Source organism: Gobius niger (assembly GCF_951799975.1).
Source record: "Gobius niger genome assembly, chromosome: 17".
In the NCBI taxonomy this organism is placed as follows: domain Eukaryota; kingdom Metazoa; phylum Chordata; class Actinopteri; order Gobiiformes; family Gobiidae; genus Gobius; species Gobius niger.
The window spans coordinates 10,774,071-10,797,050 of NC_136868.1; the positions used below are offsets into that span (position 1 = coordinate 10,774,071).

General features: G+C 39.6%; 3 protein-coding genes across 3 annotated transcripts; all 3 read left to right on the plus strand.

The window, feature by feature from the left end:
* The first annotated feature begins 2,611 nt into the window (after window positions 1-2,611).
* Window positions 2,612-8,001, plus strand: LOC306977165 (transmembrane protein 45A-like). The gene is made up of 5 exons (XM_079575353.1): window positions 2,612-2,814; window positions 3,977-4,189; window positions 5,226-5,410; window positions 5,540-5,682; window positions 7,631-8,001. Exons 1-5 carry the CDS (start codon window positions 2,619-2,621, stop codon window positions 7,728-7,730), a joined length of 837 nt encoding a protein of 278 aa, XP_079431479.1. The 5' UTR covers window positions 2,612-2,618; the 3' UTR covers window positions 7,731-8,001.
* A 1,742-nt stretch (window positions 8,002-9,743) lies between these two features.
* On the plus strand, window positions 9,744-11,477 carry LOC306977360 (transmembrane protein 45B-like; the record flags this gene model as incomplete). Its single annotated transcript, XM_079575661.1, has 5 exons — window positions 9,744-9,933; window positions 10,279-10,485; window positions 10,811-10,995; window positions 11,166-11,308; window positions 11,396-11,477. The coding sequence occupies 5 exons, from the start codon at window positions 9,744-9,746 to the stop codon at window positions 11,475-11,477; spliced, it is 807 nt and encodes a 268-aa protein (XP_079431787.1).
* A 1,543-nt stretch (window positions 11,478-13,020) lies between these two features.
* Window positions 13,021-16,622, plus strand: sft2d2a (SFT2 domain containing 2a; the record flags this gene model as incomplete). Its single annotated transcript, XM_079575663.1, has 8 exons — window positions 13,021-13,086; window positions 13,155-13,250; window positions 13,644-13,729; window positions 13,961-14,042; window positions 16,038-16,073; window positions 16,157-16,215; window positions 16,377-16,406; window positions 16,492-16,622. 8 exons carry the CDS (start codon window positions 13,021-13,023, stop codon window positions 16,529-16,531), a joined length of 495 nt encoding a protein of 164 aa, XP_079431789.1. The 3' UTR covers window positions 16,532-16,622.
* Between the last annotated feature and the right edge of the window lie 6,358 nt (window positions 16,623-22,980).

The following is a 22,980-nucleotide window of genomic DNA, read 5'->3' on the forward strand; positions in this document are numbered from 1 at the left end:
ATTACTGGAATAGTTGACAACTATTTTAGTAATCGATTAGTTGTCGATTAATCGATTAGTTGTTTCAGCCCTACTTCTCAGTGTCATTTTAGAGTGGATAGAAAGTTAATAGAAAGGATTCTTCTTCAAAAAATAGCAGCTTTTATATAATTAGTTACATGATTCCCCCAACCAAAACCACATGTGAGTAGAAATGGCTGACCTCTAAACCCATAATCCAAACCTAAAAATGTCTCGACGGATATTGGGAAAACATATTGTGCCCTTATTTGCCACTGTGGTGCTTTGACTAAATGTGTTGCCTTTTACTCTTGTTACTATACTTGAAAAGCTTAGCCACTGTAAGGTTTTACCAATTAAAAAGTGAATATCAATACAGGGCTTAAATGCCTCCTATAGCTGCCAATTCAAGACCCTATTTAATCTTCCAGTAGCTCCAAAGCACATGTAGGCTAATTTACAGTTTATTTGTTGATTTAAGAGCTTGTGAATGTAACCAGCGCACAGATGCTGTTGTTGATATTAGGGGGTGAGAGAAGAGGCCCACTTCTCAGGCGCACTTCACTGGCATCGCCATGGAGACTCGTCTAGTGTTTTCCTCCAAGCCAATTCAGACAACCTCTAAATATCACCCATTTGTACCCAAGTGTCCCGATTGAGATACAAGGCTCTTGCTCGTGTTGCCGGGCAGAAACGATCCATCTTCTCCTTCACGAAAGAGAGTTAAATCATACATCTTACATTGAAAATTGCTATTGATGTTTCTGTTTTTGCTTTGGTTCAGTAGGAAACAAAGGGGCAAATAGAATCCTATCGTCTGTGCAGTTGTTCGTATTTAAAAGGCATTTAATAGAGCTTTGTGATCACATGAGGCTTCCTTTGATATCACGTTCGTCAGATTATTTACCCTTTTATTGGGCTTGCACTTTGCTCTCTTTTATGAGCCCCATTTGAATTAGGAGACGGCCGGCCTGGTGCACACGCCATCGCTCCCACAAGTAGATTATAAATTTGGATACCAAAGCAGATAAAACAAATACAGTCTTTTCTCATGTGAAAGTTTGCATGGCCATCACAAACAGTGTGTTGGGGAGAATATGTTGAAATTGTTTTTAGTTACAGAAAACGGAATACCTGCGTCATGCATTAAAGCGGCATATGGTTAAAAACATGCTTGACTTATTACATCGCCTGTTATGAACTTATTTATCACTCATTTGGAAGCTCAGAATGACATAGTGTTATGAATATGAAATGTAATGATTGAGTGCTGCAATGTTTTCCTTTTATTTTAAAGCCACCCCCCCCCCCCCCCAAAAAAAAAACAAAATAAAACTAGAAACAACAACTTTCATTTTCTTAAAAAATACCTCAAATGGACAAAACAAACATTTGTTTTTGTTGTTAGCGGCTCATCTCTCCTCAAACCGGACAGTAGCTTCACAGGGAGCAGGAAGTCTCCGGCTCGTTTCCATGGAGATGTTTACTAAAGGAAGCCAAATATGATATTTGAATAGGTTAGGTCCTCATCCAAATCCAGTCTTTTATTACCCACTGAAAGAATAGAGTCTGTGTCTCGCTGGTCATTAGGACAGTATAATCTAAAATGTTACACAATGTGCCTTTAACTGTGTTCTAAATACCCTCCAATTAAATAGTAACTTTACCAGGATACAGTTACTCAAAATGAATATTTTAAATATGTATTCTAATATATTATAGATAGACAGACTGACAGACATCGGTCGGTCAAAATAATTACAATACTGACTGTTATGTTCAAGCAAAGACACAACATACTAATGTGTTATTGGGAACAGTATTTTTTAAAGTAAATTGTATTTTTTTTTTACAATGTTTCATCTTTACTGCAACATTGGTACTTTTAGGAACGTTTACTATAATTCTTATGCTTTTGGTGAACAATTTGTGTTTTTTACATAAAATTATCTTCAATTACAGTACCACAATATATCTAACTTCAAATGTTGTTATTGTGACAGGGCTAGACAGATAGTAGACAGAAGTAGGGCTGTCACGATAATTTCTATATCGACTTATCGTTCAATAAATGACAGATAAACAGTAGACCTACATTATTGGGCTCAACATTTATTGTCAGTACATTTATTTGCATTATTTGTCAATGTTTCTAATGCAACACTTATTTTTTAACCCAAAGTAATTGATTTATTGACTGATTAACTATCATTTTTAAGCTTTAGAATTGGTTTCTGTGGCATTATATTCAATAGCTCGAACTTTAGATTCTGCGATATTGACAGGCCAAGAAAACAGATAAAAGAAAGAATAATGAATAAATGAAAACAACTTGCTGCTATTTCTTTCTTATGTGTGCAGCTCATTACTTCTCTTCGTGCCAATGTATCTTAGGAGTGAAGGAACTGAAAGCCCAATATGTTGACAGACTAAAACAAAGGTTCCAACTTGTCTAGACAGAAAAGTGCACCTTCAACACATACTTATTAACTCTGAATACGTTCATCTCTCATGCAGCGCTTTCCCTCACCCTTTCAAAGAGGCTACAACTGCCTCCATCAACACAGAGCATTACACCGTACTTTTTTATACTTTTTTCAGGCCTTTGCTTTTAACCAATGGGGAGTTTTCCGGGCCATGCGCTCCCCGGGGGTTTCTTCCTGTTCGTGGGGCTGTGGTGGAGCATAAAGTCCTCGCTGTGGCACTTGACCCGCAGAAACAAGAGCATCGGATCATCCCGACTCCCCTCCAGAGCTGCACAGAGACGACTGGAGATCATCGAGAGCTCTGTGGTTGTATTCTTCTCTGTTGTAGGTGAGTTTTCTGGTCACTCAGTTGTTATTTTTTATTGTAAAGTCATCCATGATCGTGTTCAAAGTGATTGCTATTGCTGATAGTGGACTGGGCTCCATAATGGAAAGAACAATTTATTTATTTAATTTATTTATTTATTTATCAGGGACGATACAATCAACATAGTTACAATTAATATTTGCAGCTGATGCGATGCATGAAGAGCTTGTAGCTAGTGCTAGTTCGCAGCTCATGTCCCTGGTTGGGCCTTTCTACACAAGAAGATGAAATCCTAGATCAAGGGTAGGGGCAAGTTTGCAAAGTCGCACCTACAAGGGGGATCTTTGAGAGTAGTCACATTTCTCAAAATCATCTTGAGTGCTGGAGGATATATGTTCGAGGGCCGGATTCAGACCCCGAGCCGCTCGTTGCCTACCTCTGTCCTAGATCCTCTCAATAAGAATGTCCCAGGTTCAATTCCCAAACCTTTTTGTGTGCTCCCTGTGTTTCCTCTTGCTCTTCCAATTTCCTTTATCAATTAAAAAAACATGATTCGCCATTTTATACTCAATACTGCCACCTCAGGTCATACGTGTAACTGCACCTTCTATATTAAGTTCATGCATGATGGCAATTCGGACCCGAAGTAACACGTTTTTGAGTGACAGTGCAGGATTTTAGAGGCAGTTGTGGTGAACAGGTCTGGGCTCATTCTACACATTAGGACATGGCTGGAACATGTAGGGGGAGGAAAATACTTAATTTCAACATTTTTAAACTCCGCATAGTCCCTTTAAGAAATATAAACTGCAAAAGCTACATTGTGTTTTGAGTAAATGTGATTTGGCAGGAATATGCATTAGATTAGATAAGGTCGGACTTTATCGATCTGATAATGGAGGAATTAACTTGTTACAGCAGCTTCTCAAGAACACTCAGAGGATGCGAAGTCAGTAAAAGATCATAACCAAGAAGATGTTTCAGTACAAAGAAATACATTTAAATACCGAGCCTCTACCTAAAACATAAACTGTCTGCAAGCCCATTCCTCAGCTAAGTACCGTCTTCTGATCTGGAGATGATGGAAAAGGGTTCAGTTCTCTTTTACAGATTGTTCTTGTGGTACTGATGGACCCATTAATGTCATTAGTGTCTCACTCTAACTAATTGTGTTTTCTTGCAGGGATAATAGCTGAGCAGTTTGCCGCAAATGGCCCAAAGTTTCAGCTCTTCGACAACACGGAGAACCACTGGAAGGACATGATGAACTGGCAGCACTCCACCATGTATCTGTTCTTTGGTTTGGCAGCGGCTGTGTCTCTGATTGTCCACACCACAGCGGCCGCTCCTCTACCTTTGGACAGACTCATGCTGGGCCTGGCTTTCTTTAATGAAGGTACACATTAACATTTTACAGTCTTGTAATGTAGCTCCAACTTTATAGGTTGCTTTATAGGTTTGCTGATAATTATATTTTTCTTTCTTCTTTTTAAGTTTACTGACAGGCTCAAAACAGCAATATTCGGTGACCATAGTGTGAATATTTTACTTTATTTTAAGAAACAAATACCAAATACTACGTGTTTTATAAACTTTTATAACTATTTGGTTTGTAAAGTCTTAGATAAACCTCTGCTAATTTACGTGTGTGTTTTATGGTAAGTCCCAATATTCTTTACATCCCAATGGCAAAAATGAAGATTCACGGTAAAGTATCCGGAATCTAGGGCGGGGCACCGTTACATTTTTTTCGATACGGCTACTTCAATGATGCTTGTTTTTCGATACCGATGCCTGAACGATATTTTTTCCGACACCTATGCTAAAATATTAGTCATATAGAACCATAAAACAGAATTTATTCCTTTTCATTTCTTTTGCATTTGTATAATTTGTTTGAGGTGAAACAACCAAGAAACTTCCTTTAATTACAAATGGGCAGAAAAAACACTTTCCAAGTTTTTCTTATTTTTTCCCCACATTTTTAACCATTTTTTTTTTCAATTTTTTAAAAGTTTTTTTTTCTACATTTCTTCCCTAAATTCAGCCAAATTTCTCCCCTTCATTTTTTTTTCTTCCTTTTTTAAAAAACTTGTTTTTAACTTTTTTTTTCTTTGAAGTACCTACTTTCGATGCTTTTATTATTCCGATGCCATTAGTACCAACCTTTTTTCGTAAAAAGACTGGTATTGTGTAACGGTTCCCAGCCCTACAAGGATCTGGAAAGAAATTAATGTACGTGAATGGGCAGGACTGTTGCGCTCTTTATTTTACCATCTACTTCCATCAAACATGCCGGATTTATTCTGTTTTATGATGCATGATGCTAAAGTTTATTACAAAAATCTCTTGTGTTCCACCAAAGACATACATCAGTGTTCCCTCAGTTTAAGATTAAAGCTGAAAACTGACAGCTGATCCTCTTTCTGTAGGATTCCTGTTCTTCTACCATCTTCACGGCCGGACCGTGCTGGACGTCACGTTGCACCAGCTTTTGCTTTATGCCATCTTCGGACAGGCCCTGGTTGCTTTCCTGGAGGTTTTCCACCGAGGAAACGCCATTCTCGAGCTCATACGGTCTGCTCTCACCATCCTGCAGGGGAGCTGGTTCTGGCAGGTGAACTTTTGTTTAGTTCAAGTCAAGTCTCAAGATCTGTTTACTTATATTGTAATTTAGACACCGTTAATTGTCCAAATGACTCACAAATAATTATCTGTTATATCATCTCCGTGTGTTTTGGCGCAGATTGGGTTCATCCTGTACCCTCCCCATGGGCCGCAGTGGGACCTTAATGACCACAGCTCTGTGATGTTCGTCACCGTGTGCTTCTCGTGGCACTTGATGTTTGCACTGCTCTTCACTGGACTGGTCTACGGCGCCGTCAGCTGGTGAGTCACGTCACCTCGCCTTAAAGGATCTATATCATGCTATTTTAGCCATTCCAAAGTTAAGTATAGGCATTTATATGATATATTGTACCTCTACCACTATGGAGCACTCATTTTTGTGATAAATATAAGTGTTTTCTGGAGGTATTTTTCAAACATGGAAGACACAACGCTTCGGTTCAGTTAACTCCGCCCCCTCTCTCCGCACATACAACTTTACCGTAATATAAATAAACAGCAATAAGTGAAATTGCTTCACGATGCAGTTATACGGAGTTGACATCTGCAACACAGCTTCATAAATGGCTAACACACACGCTAATATGCTAACACACACAAGCTAATATGCTAACACACAAGCTAACCCACGTTTGGATTGACTCACCACTCTGGTCCATCGCTGTTTACAATATGGGACTCGCGTTGGTTATAAAAGTTAATCCACTTTGATTCTGGCGAAGGTTCCCCAAACATCCATCAGTGACAGTCACAGAAAAACACCATTTTGGTGATAGTCGCCGAATCCCAGAGAAAAAAACAACTTCGATTGACCTCTTCTTGAAAAAAGTTGAATAAACTCCCGTCCTCGTAGCCAAACGCGCTTCTTTTTCTCCGTGACATTATCGTTAGGTCAGAATAAATAACAAGTGTGTCCAGTTATAACGAGCTCCATCTTCAGCTGCAGCGCAAACATGACGTTTGTTCAGACGCTCAGGGGATGTGTTTTTTTTGGCCTCAGCTGACCTGGAAGCACCTCGGGCACATCCTTTTTTTTTTCTTTCCCTTTGCATCTCTCTTACGACAGAGATAATGCAAAAGCTGTTTTACAAATTAAAATCAGGCTGTAAGACATTGCTTTACAGACGTCGAGCACTTCCGTTCCGCTGTGACGTCCCAATGGAGCACATCAGTCGTTCACCAGGAGAGGGCGGGGCAGCAGGATTCAGGAGGATTACTGAGAGCTGCGTGAATGAAGCCACAAACCACTCTGGGGGTGTTTTTGATAAGGAAATAGCATAACAACATGGCTAAAAGCTTTAAAAAGTCGATTTTGCATGATATAGGCCCTTTAAAAATCTATTTAGAGATATACATGTTAGACTTTTCCAGTAGATTATTGACAAAAATAAAATCTAGCCCCTTTAAAGGAACTAGTGCTTAAGTGTCTCACCTCAAATGACATGTTTCCATATTCCTGTAGTGCCTGAGGTTATTGATTGATAGATTTCGCAATTTCAGATACTAATGGCTGTAGTTGTGGCTTGTTTTCTGCTCAGTAATAGCTAAATAACAAATGAATGTGTTGGTGTATCTGTGAACGTGTAGTGCCACCCAGTGGGCATATGTGGGATGTGTTTAAACTCATCCTGCTGAGTTTTGAGACAGTCTGATCTGCAAAGACAAGATAAGGCTGGTGGTTCAATCCCAGCTTCAACCTGTGCATCCTTGTCATTGTCTTTGGGCAACACACTTAACTTATATAACCCATATGTGAATGTAGTTATTTGTTGGTGTAAATTGGCCCCCATGTCTCTGTAAGTCATTCTTAGGGTCGCCGTGGGAACAATATTTATACATTGAATGCTTTATTAGTGTGAGTTCCTTGTAGTGACCCAGCGGCTGTATGAGCGTTCAGCATGGAGCCTTTACTTTGCATCACAGTGGCTCCAGGACCAATTGTTTTCAGAGTTTCTGGTAGGTTTTCACTTCTGACAAACCCTCTCACCATAGAGGCCTCTGTGATGGAAGGTAAAGGTGTCACACTGACCACCCATATAGTCAATGGGTCACAAAATCATCAATTGCGCAAAAATATAAAGTTTTTTTTTTTTTGGGGGGGGGGGGGGCGGGGTTTACATAAAAAGTCCCGCATGCACCTTTAAGTCACCTCGACTGGTCCAGGCAACTACAGGAAACGTAGTGATTGTTGTGTTGTGTGTGTGTTCAGTGTGGTCCGGGCCAGACTCAGGAGAACTCCCCCGATGGAGATGGGACTTCTGTCCAAAACAAGAGAGAGAGATCTGGAGTCAGAAGATGAAGCTTTCTGAAAAATATATGCCTGGATTTATGTTGATGTTCAGTTATGATTCACTGTTGGACAGTGTTACCAAAGAAAAATGCATAGGAAACAACAACAGGGAAATGAAGAGGACTTTTTAGTGATTTTTACAATGGCACAATGACTCTACCTCTGTCATTTTCCATTGGTAAACTATAATTTACTCCCTGCTTTGTCTATTTATTTAATACTTTATACTGTATGTCCATTATTCATTTGCACAAAATGTATCAACACAAAATCATTTCATATTTTATTTTTTATTTTTGGCAAGTATGTTTTTCTTTGTTTTTTGTGCATTTCTAAATGTACAATATGAAGAACTTGAAAACTAGGCTTTTGCTAATGATGATGTTCCTTTATGATGTAGGACAGGGGTGGCCAACCCGCGGCTCTCGAGCCGCATGCGGCTCTTGGCCAATCAGAGTGCGGCTCTTTGCATGATTGGAGATGTTTAATACAATGCGGCTCTTTGCAAAATAATTGGTAAATATTTCCCATAAACTGTAACATTCTTTGACCAAAAATCGTCCTACAGACCCTGTTTCCATCTCTACATGAATGAGAGTCTGTATCTCTCTCCTTTTCGAGGCGGCGTGTAAAAGGTGCCCGTGCAGCCTCACTCAAAGCGGGATGTAGGTTGAACAACAGGCAGGCAGATCGTGGCACTAGGATCAGCTTCTGTGCTTTTCAGATTTCTGATCAGCTACTCTTTATTTGATGTAATTTGGCCTCATATTCACAGAAAAAGATCAAAATTAGGAAATGGAAAAAAGCGGAGCTCTAATAAAGCATATGATGCGAAGCGCGACATCGTAACGCGGAAATGCGCAAAGTCATGACTTTTCTTTCACATGTGACAGTAACTGTAACAGATGCAACTTAAAACAGACTCTCGGTCGTCCAGAGGCTCCTGGTTAAAGTTCATGAACTTTGTGCAGCCCAGAGTGCGTTCTCTGCACAGTCCAGTCAGGACGAAGCTGCAGGCCCTGAGCGCACAGGCCAGGGGCGAATCAGAGAAGGGGGCTCAGTGGGCAGGGCCCCACATACAAACACACCCCAGCATTAAAAAATAAAATAAAAATAATAATAATCTAATTCTGTCTCAGTCAGAGCTGAAAGCACAAAATGTCATTTAATATACATGTATTTCAATCTTGTTGAGGAGTAAAACCATTCAATCTAACACAATTCTTAAAAAAAAGAAAGAAAAAGGCATAAAGTTATAGTTTTTTGTGATTAAATAAAACGGTCACATTCTATTTAATCACAATAAACTACCGCCCCGGAATCTCGCTAATGGTCGGTGCCTTTGTGGCTCTTCACAGGATCAAGGTTGAAAATTTCGGCTCTTGGTCTCTGACTGGTTGGCCACCCCTGATGTAGGACATTCATGAATCTCAATGGGAACAAAGAATATATTACTGGTAGATCTTGTTTTATGAATGCATACTCCAAAACTTTACAAAGGCATTCAAAAGCAATGTCATTCATACCCTTCTTTTTTGATGGTCAAGTTTGTTTGTTTTTAGAAGGATTTGCACATTTCCACTGAGAGGTGACATTTTGACGTATTCATCTTCCTCTCCACACCTTTTCAGTTGACAAAATGTAATTTAAAACGGATTTTAGTACTAATAAAAAGTTAAAAAGTTGCTTTGCTTTTTCAAATAAACCCATTTTGAATTGTTCGTGTTTGTCATGTCACATTAATTACCAATGCTCTGTAAACAATGTACTGATCAAGATCAAATGTACAGTGGACTTTATTATGATGAACTTTCTCATACAGTAACAACTTGGACAAAACAAGTGTCGCAAACAGGTTTTTACAAAGTTCAAACAGGACTCACCAAAAAGGGAATCAGGACCTCCCTGTAAGCACACACCACTCATACCGGATCTCCGTGAGGAATCTAGAGATTTTAAGTCTGAAACTTTGCTGATCTGCACCACTCCAGTCTGTCACGCTTTTGCTTCTTCAGTTTGACCGACTGGCTGAATGGGGAGTTTTGCAGGTCATGCGATGCCCGGGGCTTTCGTCCTGTTCCTGGGGCTGTGGTGGGGCTTAAAGTTTTCATTGTTGCATTTGACTCAGAAGAACAAATACAGAGAATCCACCCTCACCAGAGAGGTCCAAAAAAGACTGGAGATAGTTGAGGCCTTGATTGTGATGACCTTTGCATCTGTTGGTAAGAAGTTTTTTCCACTTATGTTTTGCTCAAAGTATATTTACAGCTGGAAGAGCTTTGATTCCAGAACCATCTGTGGGTGCGGTTTAGATTTTGTTATTGTGCAGTAATTGCTTATACATCATTTTCTGTGAAATTTATGACAAAGACAAGAAGGACATGCTCTTAATTGGTGGGATAAAAAAAGTGAGTGCATTACACAATAACGCGAGGATCTGAAGGAACTGTGTGTAAATGGATGTCGGTGCATCTCTGTTTAGATCTGGTCCAGGTTAAGTGATAGAAAATGGATAATAATGACATAGCCAGCTGGAGCTATGAGATGTTTTTGCTGTTATTTTTTAGGGGCAGTATCTATGCAGATTGCTGGTGCAAAGTTGCCACTGTACAACTACACAGAGAGCCACTGGAGTGACTTGAAGAACTGGCAGCACTGCACCATGTTTATGTTTTTTGGTCTGGCGGGGACGGTGTCCCTGATTGTCCACGTCACTGCGGCTGCACCTCTGCCTTTGGACACACTCATGCTGGGTCTGGCTTTCCTCAACAAAGGTACTGAATGTGTGTGTTTCTATGATTTTACTTTGTGGAGTCACTTGGCAAATGTCTCTTGATGTTCCCTACCATTCACTCCAAGCATAAAGGAGATGCTGTGTTTGGTATATAATCTAATCAGACAATGGATTTTATTTGTGATGGAATAAAAGTTTTACTGTAAGCAGTGGTGTTTTTGTGAATTGAATCTTGCCCACGAGCCATAGCCTTACGGTCGATAAATAGGTTCCCAACCAAAAGTTGAATCGCCCTGATATAGAGGGAGCAAAAGAATAGTCGGATACACCATTGTACAAATATCTAAACATCTGCTTTCTCTCAGGGTTATTGATATCTTACCATATCCACGGCCGGGCCATGGTGGATATCACATTGCACCAGCTCCTGGTCCTCTCCATCTATAGTGATGCTCTGATCCTTTTTCTGGAGGTTTTCTACAGAGGAAACCTTGTTCTGGAACTGATGCGTTCCACTGTCTCCATCCTGCAGGGGACCTGGTACTGGCAGGTAAAAAGTTAAGAGACAGAAGGTGTCATGAATCAGAATTTAGTTGTAGCACTGGTATAGTCTGGATTAACAACTTGTTAATGTCTGTTGTACGGTACTTGTTTTTTGCTGATTCAGTGTATTTTATTTGATTGTGTAACTTTGACCTGTTCTTTGTTGTTTTGGCACAGATTGGATTTGTCCTGTACCCTCCCCGTGGGCCACAGTGGGACTTGGAGGACCACAGTAATATGATGTTTGTTGTTATGTGCTTCTCTTGGCACCTGATGAGTGCTGTGCTCTGTGCTGGACTGATCTATGGCATCATCAGCTGGTGAGAGCAACACAAAACCAATACATATTTTACACGTCACAGTGGAAAATTCTCAAATGAACATTTACTTATTGGATGTGTTTGTAGTGTGGTGTGTTCCAAGAGGACTTCCCCAATGCAGGTGGGACTTCTAGAAAAAAAGACAGAATCAGAAGATGAAGTTATGTAAAAAAAAATATATATATATATAAATAAGTTGTTTTGTCCATTAGTTACAAAAGGTAAAGGCGCAGATTAATGGACATGGGAAATTTGATATTTAGGTTGGTTTACAGGGCTTTGTCATTTTCCACATATTTGTGTAACAGTCCATTGTTATTCAATTCTAACTTTGGTCCAAAGCCATATTTTCACATTATTCATTTGTACTGAGACAAAGTTATTTCAATCTGCCATTGTATTTGCCCGCTGTAGGAATGAAAGCAAGCACAAGGTGTTTTATTTAATCATATAATTTAGCACAATATTTTGTTGTGTATTTTATTTAAAGAAAATAATATAGCTAATTAAACAATAGATTTAGGCTATTTGTGTTCTTGTGACCCAGTATTTGTTTAAAAGCATGATCTATAATTAAACAGTTTAACTTTAAGTCTTTGTGTTATTATTCTTTAACTGGTAGCCCTTGAACAACTAGTAGTCCTCTGCTCTATAAAGGTTAGAGACCCCTGACATATGTTCTATTTTTTATTGAAGCAATCCTATGTATTGTGACCCTGCCCAGGCTTAAACCCAGGACCTTACAGTCGGCGTATTTTCCCAAAAGAGACGGCCTGCTTTGTTATTTCAGCAGGAGATTCAGATAAAGTTCACAGAATATTAAACACATTAGAATCAACTTTTCATTGAAAATAATGAATGGGCGATGCTTTAACATGCTTTAACCTCTAAACCCCCACCTGAACCGAGAACATGTTCTCCAGTTTGGCATTACTCAAATCTAAAGGGGAAATAAGTGCCAAAATAAGGATGAAAACACAACAAAAAAGTGACAAAAAAAAGCAACAAAACAGCAACAAAGACACAATAAACAAGCGACAAAAACACCATTATAAAGTGATGAAAAAGACCCACAAAAAAGTGACAAAATACGTTCAATTTCTTGCAAAAATAGTACAATTAAAAAAGCAACAAAAACACGACTAAAAAGTGACAAAGACTCGACAAAAAAGAGACAAAAACACGAGAAAAAAGCAATGGAAAAAAGCGATGAAAAGCTACAGAAAAGCCACATAAGCTACATAAACGCTTCAAATCACTAACAATCACTTTTGTAGGTCTTAGCTTTCAAAAGGCATTGAGGCATTACACCGTTGCTCTCCACTTGAGAAGTTTTGGATAGAGCCAAACATGCAGAAAAAGCGCTCGGTTTAGGCGGGGGGTAAGAGGTTAAAAGGCTATTTCACAGTGGGATAACAAGGGCTAATCTCAGGTTATCCAGCACTGGCCTCTCATATTTTCACTGCTTCATGATGTGATAAAAATTTGATAAAAATGTACATTGTCGGTGTGTCTTTGTCTGCCGTCCTTCACCTGTTCAGAGTGAGGCCTCCTCTCAGTTTTACGCATCGTGACGTCATTGCGTCAGGTGCGGCGTTCCACCTGCCGTCTCCTGTTGTGACGTCTGCGCTCACCGATTGGAAGAAAGCTGCTCTTTTTCATCCACAAAGCGTATCCCTTAACTTCGCAGCTGTTATTTATTTATTTACGCAATGGACAAATTAAAATCCGTCCTGAGTGGGGAAGAGTCGCGGAGAGAAGACCGCACCGTTTTAGAGGTAAACTAAAGCTAGCTAACACAACCTCTCGCGCTCATCAATAAACAACTTCTCTTTTTGTTTTGTTTTTACAGACTGTGAACGAGGCCTCGTCGCTGAGCTGGGCAACGCGGATCCGAGGATTTATCGTGTGTTTTATCATCGGAGTGGGATGTACGATTTTGGTGAGTAAAGGGAAAACATTTTTACATACAGTCATGCCAGTTTGTTGTACTTACAACAATGAGGAAGGAGGAAGAGGCTTCAAGGGCGAAGTGATGTTGCTCCACAGGTTGGTCCAGCCCTGAGGAATGCTTTAAAGCTATTTACTTTCTCTTGTGTTGGAGATTTGTGACTTGCATAAGTACTAAGAATCCTTTTAAAACTTACTAGATGTATAAGCTGTGATATTAAAACAGTCCTTGAGTGACTTGAAGTATAAGGTCACCATCTCACTAATGGTATGTTTGTAAATTTCCTCATTACATTACTGTCTAGCCAAGAAAATGTAATTACTTAGGTCTATATAACATGTAATCTACAACAATTAGCACTCAATGAATTGCATGTCTTTTCAGGGAGTTGGCTGCCTTTTTCTCCCACACATTGGTATCACTCTCTTCATTGTCTTCTACACGTTTGGGAACTTATGCGCATTAGGAAGGTGAGTGCCTTTGACGAAACTTAAAAGCCAAAGCACAGTATCACTGCCTCCATCTACCCCGGCCTCCCTCAAGACCAGTGGTTCACAACCTTTTTTCCCTGAAGCCCCCTCTTGTGCATACTGTTCCATGGCCCCCCAGTCAATAAGCATTTTTCATTTTTTTCTCCGAACAAATAATCTGAAATTTTAGTGTTTAATATACCAGTACCTGTGTTATTTCCACTTTTTTAGCACCATGTTTCTGATGGGACCGATGAAGCAGCTGAAGAGGATGTGCGACAAAACAAGAGCGCTGGCCACAGCCATAATGATTGTAAGAATAACCTTTTTATTTTGTTGTTCTGTTTGTAATATCTTTATATCCCTATGCTGCAAAGTTTTCAGTTTCCACTGTTATGCGGATGACACCCAGCTCTACCTATCCACCAAACCCACCACTGCTCTCCCTCCCTCTTCCCTCTGTGCCTGTTTACAGGAAATCAAATCCTGGTTCTCTCTCAATTTTCTCAAGCTTAACAGTGATAAAACCGAGGTCCTCCTCATTGGCAAGAAGTCCATCTTATCCAAAACTGACAGCGTCTCCATCAACATTGACAACTCAACAGTCCTCCCCACCCCCTCAGGTTTAGAGTCTGGGTGTCATCCTGGACAGCACTCTCTCCTTTCAGGCCCATATCAGCAATATCACCTGTTCTGCATATTTCCATCTCCGGAACATCACCCGCCTCCGCCCCTCCCACACCCCCAATACAGCTGCCATTCTGGTCCACAGTCTTGTCACATCCCGGATAGATTACTGTAACTCACTCCTCTTTGGTCTCCCCCAAAAATCACTCCACAGACTTCAGCTCGTCCAAAACTCCGCCGCCCAAGTAATCACCAGAACTCCATCCACTCATCACATCACACCAGTTCTTCAGCAGCTACACTAGCTCCCCATCAAACATCGCATTCAATACAAGATCCTTCTCCTCACCTTCAAATCTCTGAATAACCTGGCCCCTCCTTATCTCACTGAGCTCCTTCATGTGCCTCCTCCCTCCCGCACCTTCCGGTCCTCCTCTGCCCCTCAGCTGTCTGCACCTACAGCCCACTTAGCCACCATGGGTGCTCGAGCTTTTAGCCGCTCAGCCCCAAACCTCTGGAACTCACTGACCTCTCTGCCCCTTTTTAAATCTCGCCTCAAAACCCACTTGTTTAAAGTTAGCTACTTACTTCGATGTGTTTTATTTTGTTATGATTTCATCATTGTAGCTCATGTAAGGTGACCATGGGTGTTTTGAAAGGCGGCGACAAATAAAATGTATTATTATTATTATTCTTAAATTATGAAATCTGCTTGTATATAATTGTGGGTAACACTTTATTTTACACTACCTTTGAAACATTGTACCTGCCATATGTAGTACAATGTAATGAACTGTAACAATGTGTAATAACTCGGTACCGACGGGTTACATCCACGATGGAGTAATATGTATGTGTAGTTTGGAGGTACATAATGTAATAAGACATAAATCCCTAACCTTAACCTAAAGAGTTTTATGTCTTATTACATGTACCTCCAAAGTACTAATGCACATTATTCCATTGTGTATGACAAGTTATTACAGATTGTTACAAAGCAGATTACATTGTACTAAATTTAGTTAGTATCAAGGTACTGTAGAATAACGTTTCACCAAATTTAGCAACTTAAATTTTGATACATAGATTTAAAAAAAAAACATCCTAAAAACACATTTTAGCACAAAAGACGGACACGATGTCTGATTAGAGTCAACAATCTGGACTCTGCAATGGCTAGACTTTTCAATCAACAACATAATACCAATGACTCTTGCTTCGTATTGAAGGTATTGAACTTGTCAAACCACTGGCAAGGGGTGTTGATAGGTTACTAAAGCTCAATCAAAGAGAGGCTTTTTGGATTCATAAATTGAAAGCTTGTCAACATCCGGGTCTGAATGAGAACTTTGATTTATCTCGTTTTTTGTAATAAGTGTCACATTTGTGTTTCTGGTGGTTCTGTTTTTTGTAATTTTTTTTTGTTCCCTGCTGTGCTGCTCGTCACACACCTGTACTGTGTGGCACACTGATTCGGGCGTGGCTCCTTTAACATTTATGGACCACTCCCTAACCTGGTCATTTTATATTAAGCCCACTAGCCCATTAGCACACTTGCCTCAAAGCAAGAAGCTCGCAAAGTCAATCCCTGCACCATGTGAGCCTTTCTGTGTGGAGTTTGCGTGTTTTTAATGACTTTTATACATAATCTTTCTTCTAATTGTTCGTCTCACTGTTGCAGACCTGTCTCGTGCTGACCCTCTGTGCAGCCTTCTGGGTAAGCTGCTCGCATAAGCTCCTCATATTTCTTTGCAGAAAAGATTGAATGATATAACTCGGATTCATCTTTTTTTCTTATAGTGGAAAAACTTCGGACTCGCCCTGCTGTTTGTCATCTTGCAAGGCTTGTCATTTGCCTGGTAAGTTTTTTCTCTGTATTCAAGTCCATACTGCACACATTGCTGAGGCTGAGGCGTGATACCATTATATAATATATGTCTTCATGGGATGAGAAAATCAATGAAAGCTGAGTGAGGTGTCCACAAATTACTCGATCATTAACATTGTTCCTTTCCTTTAGGTACAGTCTGTCCTACATCCCATGTGTGAGGTGAGTCATCAGTTTTATTATCCTATTTTTTGTTGCGTTGTGTGTAACAAACGCTTCATGATCATGTTTTTATTTGTCATTTCAGGGAGGCCATATTGAAACTCGTGTCTCTCTGGTGTAAATAATAATCCATATCTTGAAGGCTCCTTTTTCTATTTTGAAGTTACTAAAACGTTACAAGCTGCTGGATGTCTTTTATTAATAATGTAAATATTTATGATGATTTTAATTTGTTGATCAATATGTGCAATTTTCTTTTACATATTTTAGTCTGTGCAGGTCAATTGTGTCTTGTTTACTGTCAGTGTCAAAATGAATGTATTATGTTCTTTTAAACTGCAGCCTTTTTAATTGTCATTTTCCATTTTATTTATACTGCGTATGATGATGGAAATTTATATGCCTTGAATAAAATATTTTGGTTGTCATTTATGGTTTGCCTTCTTCAAAATGCCCAATATAGAAGCAATTCTAATTATGGCTGAAAGATGTATCGTTATCGTATCGATATCGCGATATGAACATTCAAAATATTAAAATAGAAAAAAGCAAGATATAAACGATAAGGAGTTTCATCAATAAAACAGCAATCTTGTATTCTGATTTTATTTTTCTGAAAAATGCTTTGTTTTCACGATATGAAATTTTGTCCATGTCACTCAGCCCTAATTCTAATTCTTTACTGCACAGTGTGGTGCCTTTTCCATAAGGTTTACTAAGCTACTTCCACAAAGACATATGTGAACCTCTTACCTCGCATCTTAACCGCATGAATATACTTCATGCGAAGTATATTTACACAGAAATGTAACATGTCGATTTTATAAGCAGATAAAAAGGGGTACTATATTGTGAGGCGTAATGATACGAGGAGCACAACGTCCGCACAGTAACTCCTAAAGACTTCCCCTGCTCACTTCTGTCAATAACCTTTAGGAGTTACTGCGCGGACGCTGTGCTCCTCGTATCATTACGCCTCACAATATAGTACCCCTTTTTATCTGCTTATAAAATCGACATGTTACATTTTTGTGTAAATATACTTCGCTTGAAAACACTTAACTCGTAACTTTATTTAAATAGGGAACACGTGGAAGAGCTTATAGCTTCTATCGTGAGCTTTTTTGGAGCTATGTGACATGTGGGAGAGGCTGCGTATGTGCTCCGTTTGCGTGACAGAGCGCACGGACAAAGACCAGACGGTTTTAAAACGTATTTTAAAAAGAGATCAAGTCTGCAATCATTTTTAGTCTGCACTCAATGCACTTCCTTTGTGTAATGTCAGAAGTATTTAATTAATGTTACTGTAAATGTATTTTTTGTACTTTCCGTGTGAATTTGAAAAGCCCTTCTAGGGACGGACATTGCAAATTAGCCTTGGCTATAAATGTTGTAGTGTGTTACATGTTTATTGTTCACACATGTCCCTATCAAATAAATAAATAAATAAAAAAATTCCCTCAATTGGATTTATCCTTTCAAATTATGGCCTGACACAGAAAGAGCATTCACCACTGCACATGTGATGCAGAAGCTGTGGCTCTGAAGAGCTATAAATGTACAAATTAGATGAGAAATGTTACAAAAAAGTGTTGAATTTGCCATTAGGAAGAACAACTCTTATGGTAATGGCAAGAAGGCTTTAGGGTGTCAAACTCATTTTGGGTCGTGGGCCAAAATTCAGCACCTGCGACGGGTCGTGGGCTGCATATATTACAGAAAATCCTTCCAATAAATGAATAATAATAAGCTGTGATTTGGTCAAAGCCCCTTCATTAATAACGGCTTACAATTGTATTGCACTTTACAAGCCTGTGTCACAAGTTCTTTAAAGTACTACATAGTAGTCATTATTCATCACTCCACATTCGGTGGTGGTAAGCTGTTATTGAAGCCACAGCCGCCCTGGGGCAGACTGTCACATTTATCACGTGGCTATATAACCTATTGTTCATATCCTGAGCTCTTATTATCATATGTCAGTGCCCTCTGCTGGACACGTGTGGAACTCTTTCCTTTTTTTTTTAAATTTAATGCCCCCTAGTAGCTAGAATGAGCATCCTGTTTATTCTTTAAAAATTCATAAATCTGCACAGGAATGGGCTAGAGACTTCCTTTTTTTCCTACATACTCTGAGATTTATGCTCCACAGAGTAGGGCCCAGATTAAATCATCCGGCTTTAGCCCTGCTTTAGTGAAATCACTGCTGCTATTACGTCTACTTGTACTCAGAGGTGGGTAGTGTAGCCTAAATATTTACCGAACTAACAGTAAAAGTGAAACATAGCGACCCAAATAACTACTTTAATACTTGTTGAAAGTGTTACTTGAGTAATGTGAGTAATGAGTAACTGTTTGAGAGTAAAAGTCTGATCTATGTTTCAGTGGTGACATAGATTATGAGAAACAAAACATGGAATATTGTGAAGATAATAATAATTGTAAAGAAAATGCCCTAAATGAATGTATATAAAGAAATAATTCTGTCGATATAAAGCTTTTGGCACGTGATCCGATTAACTCATTTTACTCAAGTGAGAGTACAGATAGTTCATCAGTAAAAGTAAAACATACCCTATGATTAATCTATTGTAAGAAATACAGTATCTTCAAACAGTTCTTAGCTATAAAGTTGTATAGGCCTACTACACACCTTTCGAGACAAACTCATTACAAGAAATTTAGACTAAAATAAAATGCCCTAGGATTGACAAAATAGTGGTGTAAAAGTGTGTTTTCTGTTTTGCAGTATTTTATTTGTGGTTGAGCTGTGGGAGCTGCTGAAGATGGCGTTTGACCGAGCGAGAGCAGTGTCCTCCTCCGTGATGATTGTGAGTGAGTTTATATTCAGCGTATGTTGATCGACTTTATTGATACAACTTACGAAACAGCTTTAGTTTAATACAGTGGGACCCAAAGGAGGATCGCAGAATATTGATAAATTGCTTTAATGTTTAACCTCTTACATTTTATCCAGTTTCCGAAATCTAAAAGCTTCTTGACCAAAGTATCAACACAAGGATGAAAATACAACCAAAAAAGCATAAAAAGAGCGAGAAAAAGACAATAAACAAGTGACGAAAACATGATGAAAAAGTGAAAAAAAGAGCAACAAAAACATGCCAGAAAAGCAACAATAACACAATAAGAAAGCGACAAAAACATGATTTAAAAAGTGACGAAAACGTGATGAAAATCGTCTAAAAGCAAGGAAAAACAGCGACAAAGAAAAAAATGACCAAACACGACCAAAACGATGAAAAACAAGATGAAAAAGTTTTGTAGGTTTTTCGCTTTGAAATGAAGCGTTACTCTGGCCTTTGAGCTCCAGTTGAGAAACTTTTACATTTGGATAAAACTGAACTAGAGAAAATGTGCTCGGTTGTGACGGGGCTTGTATGGTTAATACTTAAAGGGACTATACGGAGTTTAAAAATGTTAAAATTATGTATTTTCCTCCCCCTTCATGTTCCAGTCATGACCTAAGGTGTAGAATGAGCCCAGACCTGTTCACCACAACTGCCTCTAAAATCCTGCGCTGTCACTTAAAAAGGTGTTAATTCGGGTCCTGTCATGCACAAGCTTGATATAGAAGGTGCAGTTACACGTATGACCTGAGGTGGCAGTAGTGAGTATAAAATGGCCAACTTGCATCAAGCCCCTTTAAACACACAACTCTTGGAATAACCACTGTGTAGCATATAATTAGCTACAATCTTTCTCAGCGCATCTCACCATTGAAAACACAATGGGATTTGTTATGTTTACGCTTTGATGAATTGAGGATTCATCAGGCTGTTGCACAATCTGTAAACACATTAATATATTTGGGATGACAGTGGTCCTGGCATTTGAACGATTGTCCTACTATCACAAGACTGACCTGCCCCCTCTGCTGTAGTTTCCATTTGTAAGACACTCCATACAGAATTGCAGACACTCTTTTGTTTCTGTCATTTCCTGTCTTTTCCATTGGTACAGACAGTATCTTAAAATGATTGAGCGTCACTACGGAAACACTTAATAATGATTATATTACTGACTTTCTTTGCAGCTCTCTGGGTAAGCTTTACTAAATTACACATTAGTCAGGAATCCAGGTCAGTGTACTTTTGGGTATTTGGATTTTCTTCACTGGAATGAAAATAAAAAAATGGAAAAACAAGTTGTTTTTCAATTTTGGTTTGCAAATCAAAAAACGAAAAATGAAAAAAACAACAAAAAAACAGCAATTTTTCAAGTGAATGAAACATTTTTAAAGATAAAGCTGATTTCCATGTTTGCACTGTATATTTAATAAACAAAAAACAAATTAAGACGAAAACGAAAAACAACACAATTTTCGTTTATTTAGCCGGAAGTTGTCATATTTCTGTGCCAAGAGTGCTAAATCTAAACGCCTCTTACACGAAGGTGCTGTTTGCGCCAAAACATCCGCCTTGTGATTGGCAGCCTGCGGCTCGAAGTGTGCCGCTGTATCGGCACATTTAGGCAATTCCTTTGGTTAGTGGCCAGCAGACACTATAGATACTACTGTAGCGGCCAGGATTTGCCCTATGCAAAGTTCCGCTCTGGCTACAGTAATTAGGCGTCTTGGACGCGTGTCTTCCAAAACAAATCGTCGTAAAATACTGTATTTTCAAAGGTTTATTTGGCATACCTCACAGCCATCAACAAGTACGCAGATTTCGGACTCCATAGACACGGTCAAAAAGATGTATGCCTCCATACTGCAACACCTGAGTGCGCCTTCCTCACCCCTTATATAGGGCAGGTAATTACAAAACACACACACAGCGCCACACGGTGGCAGGAGGATCAAACGTGGCTGAAATGGCTCCAACAACTATAATAGGAATGATGGCAATAAAAAAAATCTTTATACGAGGCCGGAGTCTGGGGTCTCCTTTGTGCACAGTGAGGCACTGGTGTGAACCCAAGAGTGCAGGATTTTCTGTCATCAATAGCCTATTAGCAAATCGAGGGGAGGAACACATTCACTTTCATCTCAAGTTAGCAATGGTATACAATTTGCTTTCACTGAGCTCAGTTTGGTAGAGATTTGATAGGCCAGGATGAAACGGCTTGGGGCAAATTAGCAAGGGGTAGGACATCGCGTGGGGCAAACTAGCGAGGGGTAAGAAATCGCGAGGGGTAGGAAAGCGTGGGCCAAGCTAGCAAGGGGTAGGACATCGCGAGGGGTAGGAAAGCCTCGGCTGCGCCATGCCGGGCGACGTCTCGGTCCTTGTATATTGTACTTCCATAAGAGTCTTTTGGAAAGTGCGGGGCAAATTAGCGAATGGTAGGACATTGCGCTGGGAAAACTTTGGGAATGGTAGGATACGGACTGGGCAGCGACAAATTAGCCTTTCTGAGTTCTGAGTCCGCTACAGATGTGTCACCAAACCACCCCATGTGCAGGATCCGGGGCAGGGCTCCAGGCAGCTGTAGTGTTCAGTGGCTGCTGTCGCGGGCAGCATCGCTTTGTACCTGCATTTAGGTGTTTCTTCTGCTCAACGGTCTAGGCTCAAGTCGCCTGTGTTGGGACACTCTCCTCCTAGGATGGCCAATTGTTGCCTCAGAGCTCAAGCCTGCAAAAGAAATTAATGGAAACAGCTGACAAATGTGCAGAGATAATCAGGAACTGTCATCTTCAGAAGTTTACCTTCATATTTTTTAAGTTACAAAGTTTTAGTCAAGTAATGACAAGAAGTACTTTGGCCACCTCTGAAAATGCATTCTATGACGGACAAGTAATCTAATTTCTTGTAGCATATGAATGCTTTAGGACTGAACTCTAGAATTAAAATCCTCGGCTCTGATCAGCAAGATGGATGAGTTTCATCCTCTCCAGACTGGCACTCCTTTGTATCTCCTTTTGCCAGAAGGAAGTCCCCCTCTGGCATGGATGGATTTTAGTAAAAGTAAAAACAGGAACTGATACTAATGTTAAAACTCATTCACAGAGATGGACAACTTCCTTCAGCTGTTAAGATCCTGCTGAAAAGCCACACTCCTCTGAATTCAGGATTGAAATGGGGGGAAGGTGGCCAGCCCTGACTCTGCTTCAAACTCCAACTCTTGGCCTTGTGTTTGAGGTCAGACAAAGTTCACACCACAGACAGTGAATTTTCATGCAAAACTGCCCTATCACAAAGAAAGAAACACTTTTTTTTTTTGCCTTTTATGACATTACAAAACAGGTCTGGAACAACTGCTGGCCTTGGACCCCTCTTGACCAAAGACTCTAACTCTTTACTGACAATGTGACTAATATCCATGTTAACTACCTCACTATATGTGTTTCACACATATGTTTTACTCTTTGTTGAATTTATATCAGTAATTGATGGAGTATTAACGTTGCCTTCAAAATTAGAGGTATGGCCCCCCTAGGACTGGCCATTTCCCAAGGAGACAAAACCATTGATCAGCTCTGATCTAGCTCTCTTATGAAACTTCTTTGTTATGGTTTTTGGTGACCATCCTCGTGGTCCTCCATTTCAAACCTGGAGGGTAAACCTGTAAACATGTTTTTTTTCTTAAGAAAATATATATCAAAATTATTTTTTAA

Coding starts and splice junctions, on each gene's coding strand:
- LOC306977165 (XM_079575353.1), top strand. CDS start 2,619: ATGGGGAGTTTTCCGGGCCATGCGCTCCCCGGGGGTTTCTTCCTGTTC. Junction 2,815..3,976: donor TGTATTCTTCTCTGTTGTAG/GTGAGTTTTCTG, acceptor GTTTTCTTGCAG/GGATAATAGCTGAGCAGTTT. Junction 4,190..5,225: donor CCTGGCTTTCTTTAATGAAG/GTACACATTAAC, acceptor CTCTTTCTGTAG/GATTCCTGTTCTTCTACCAT.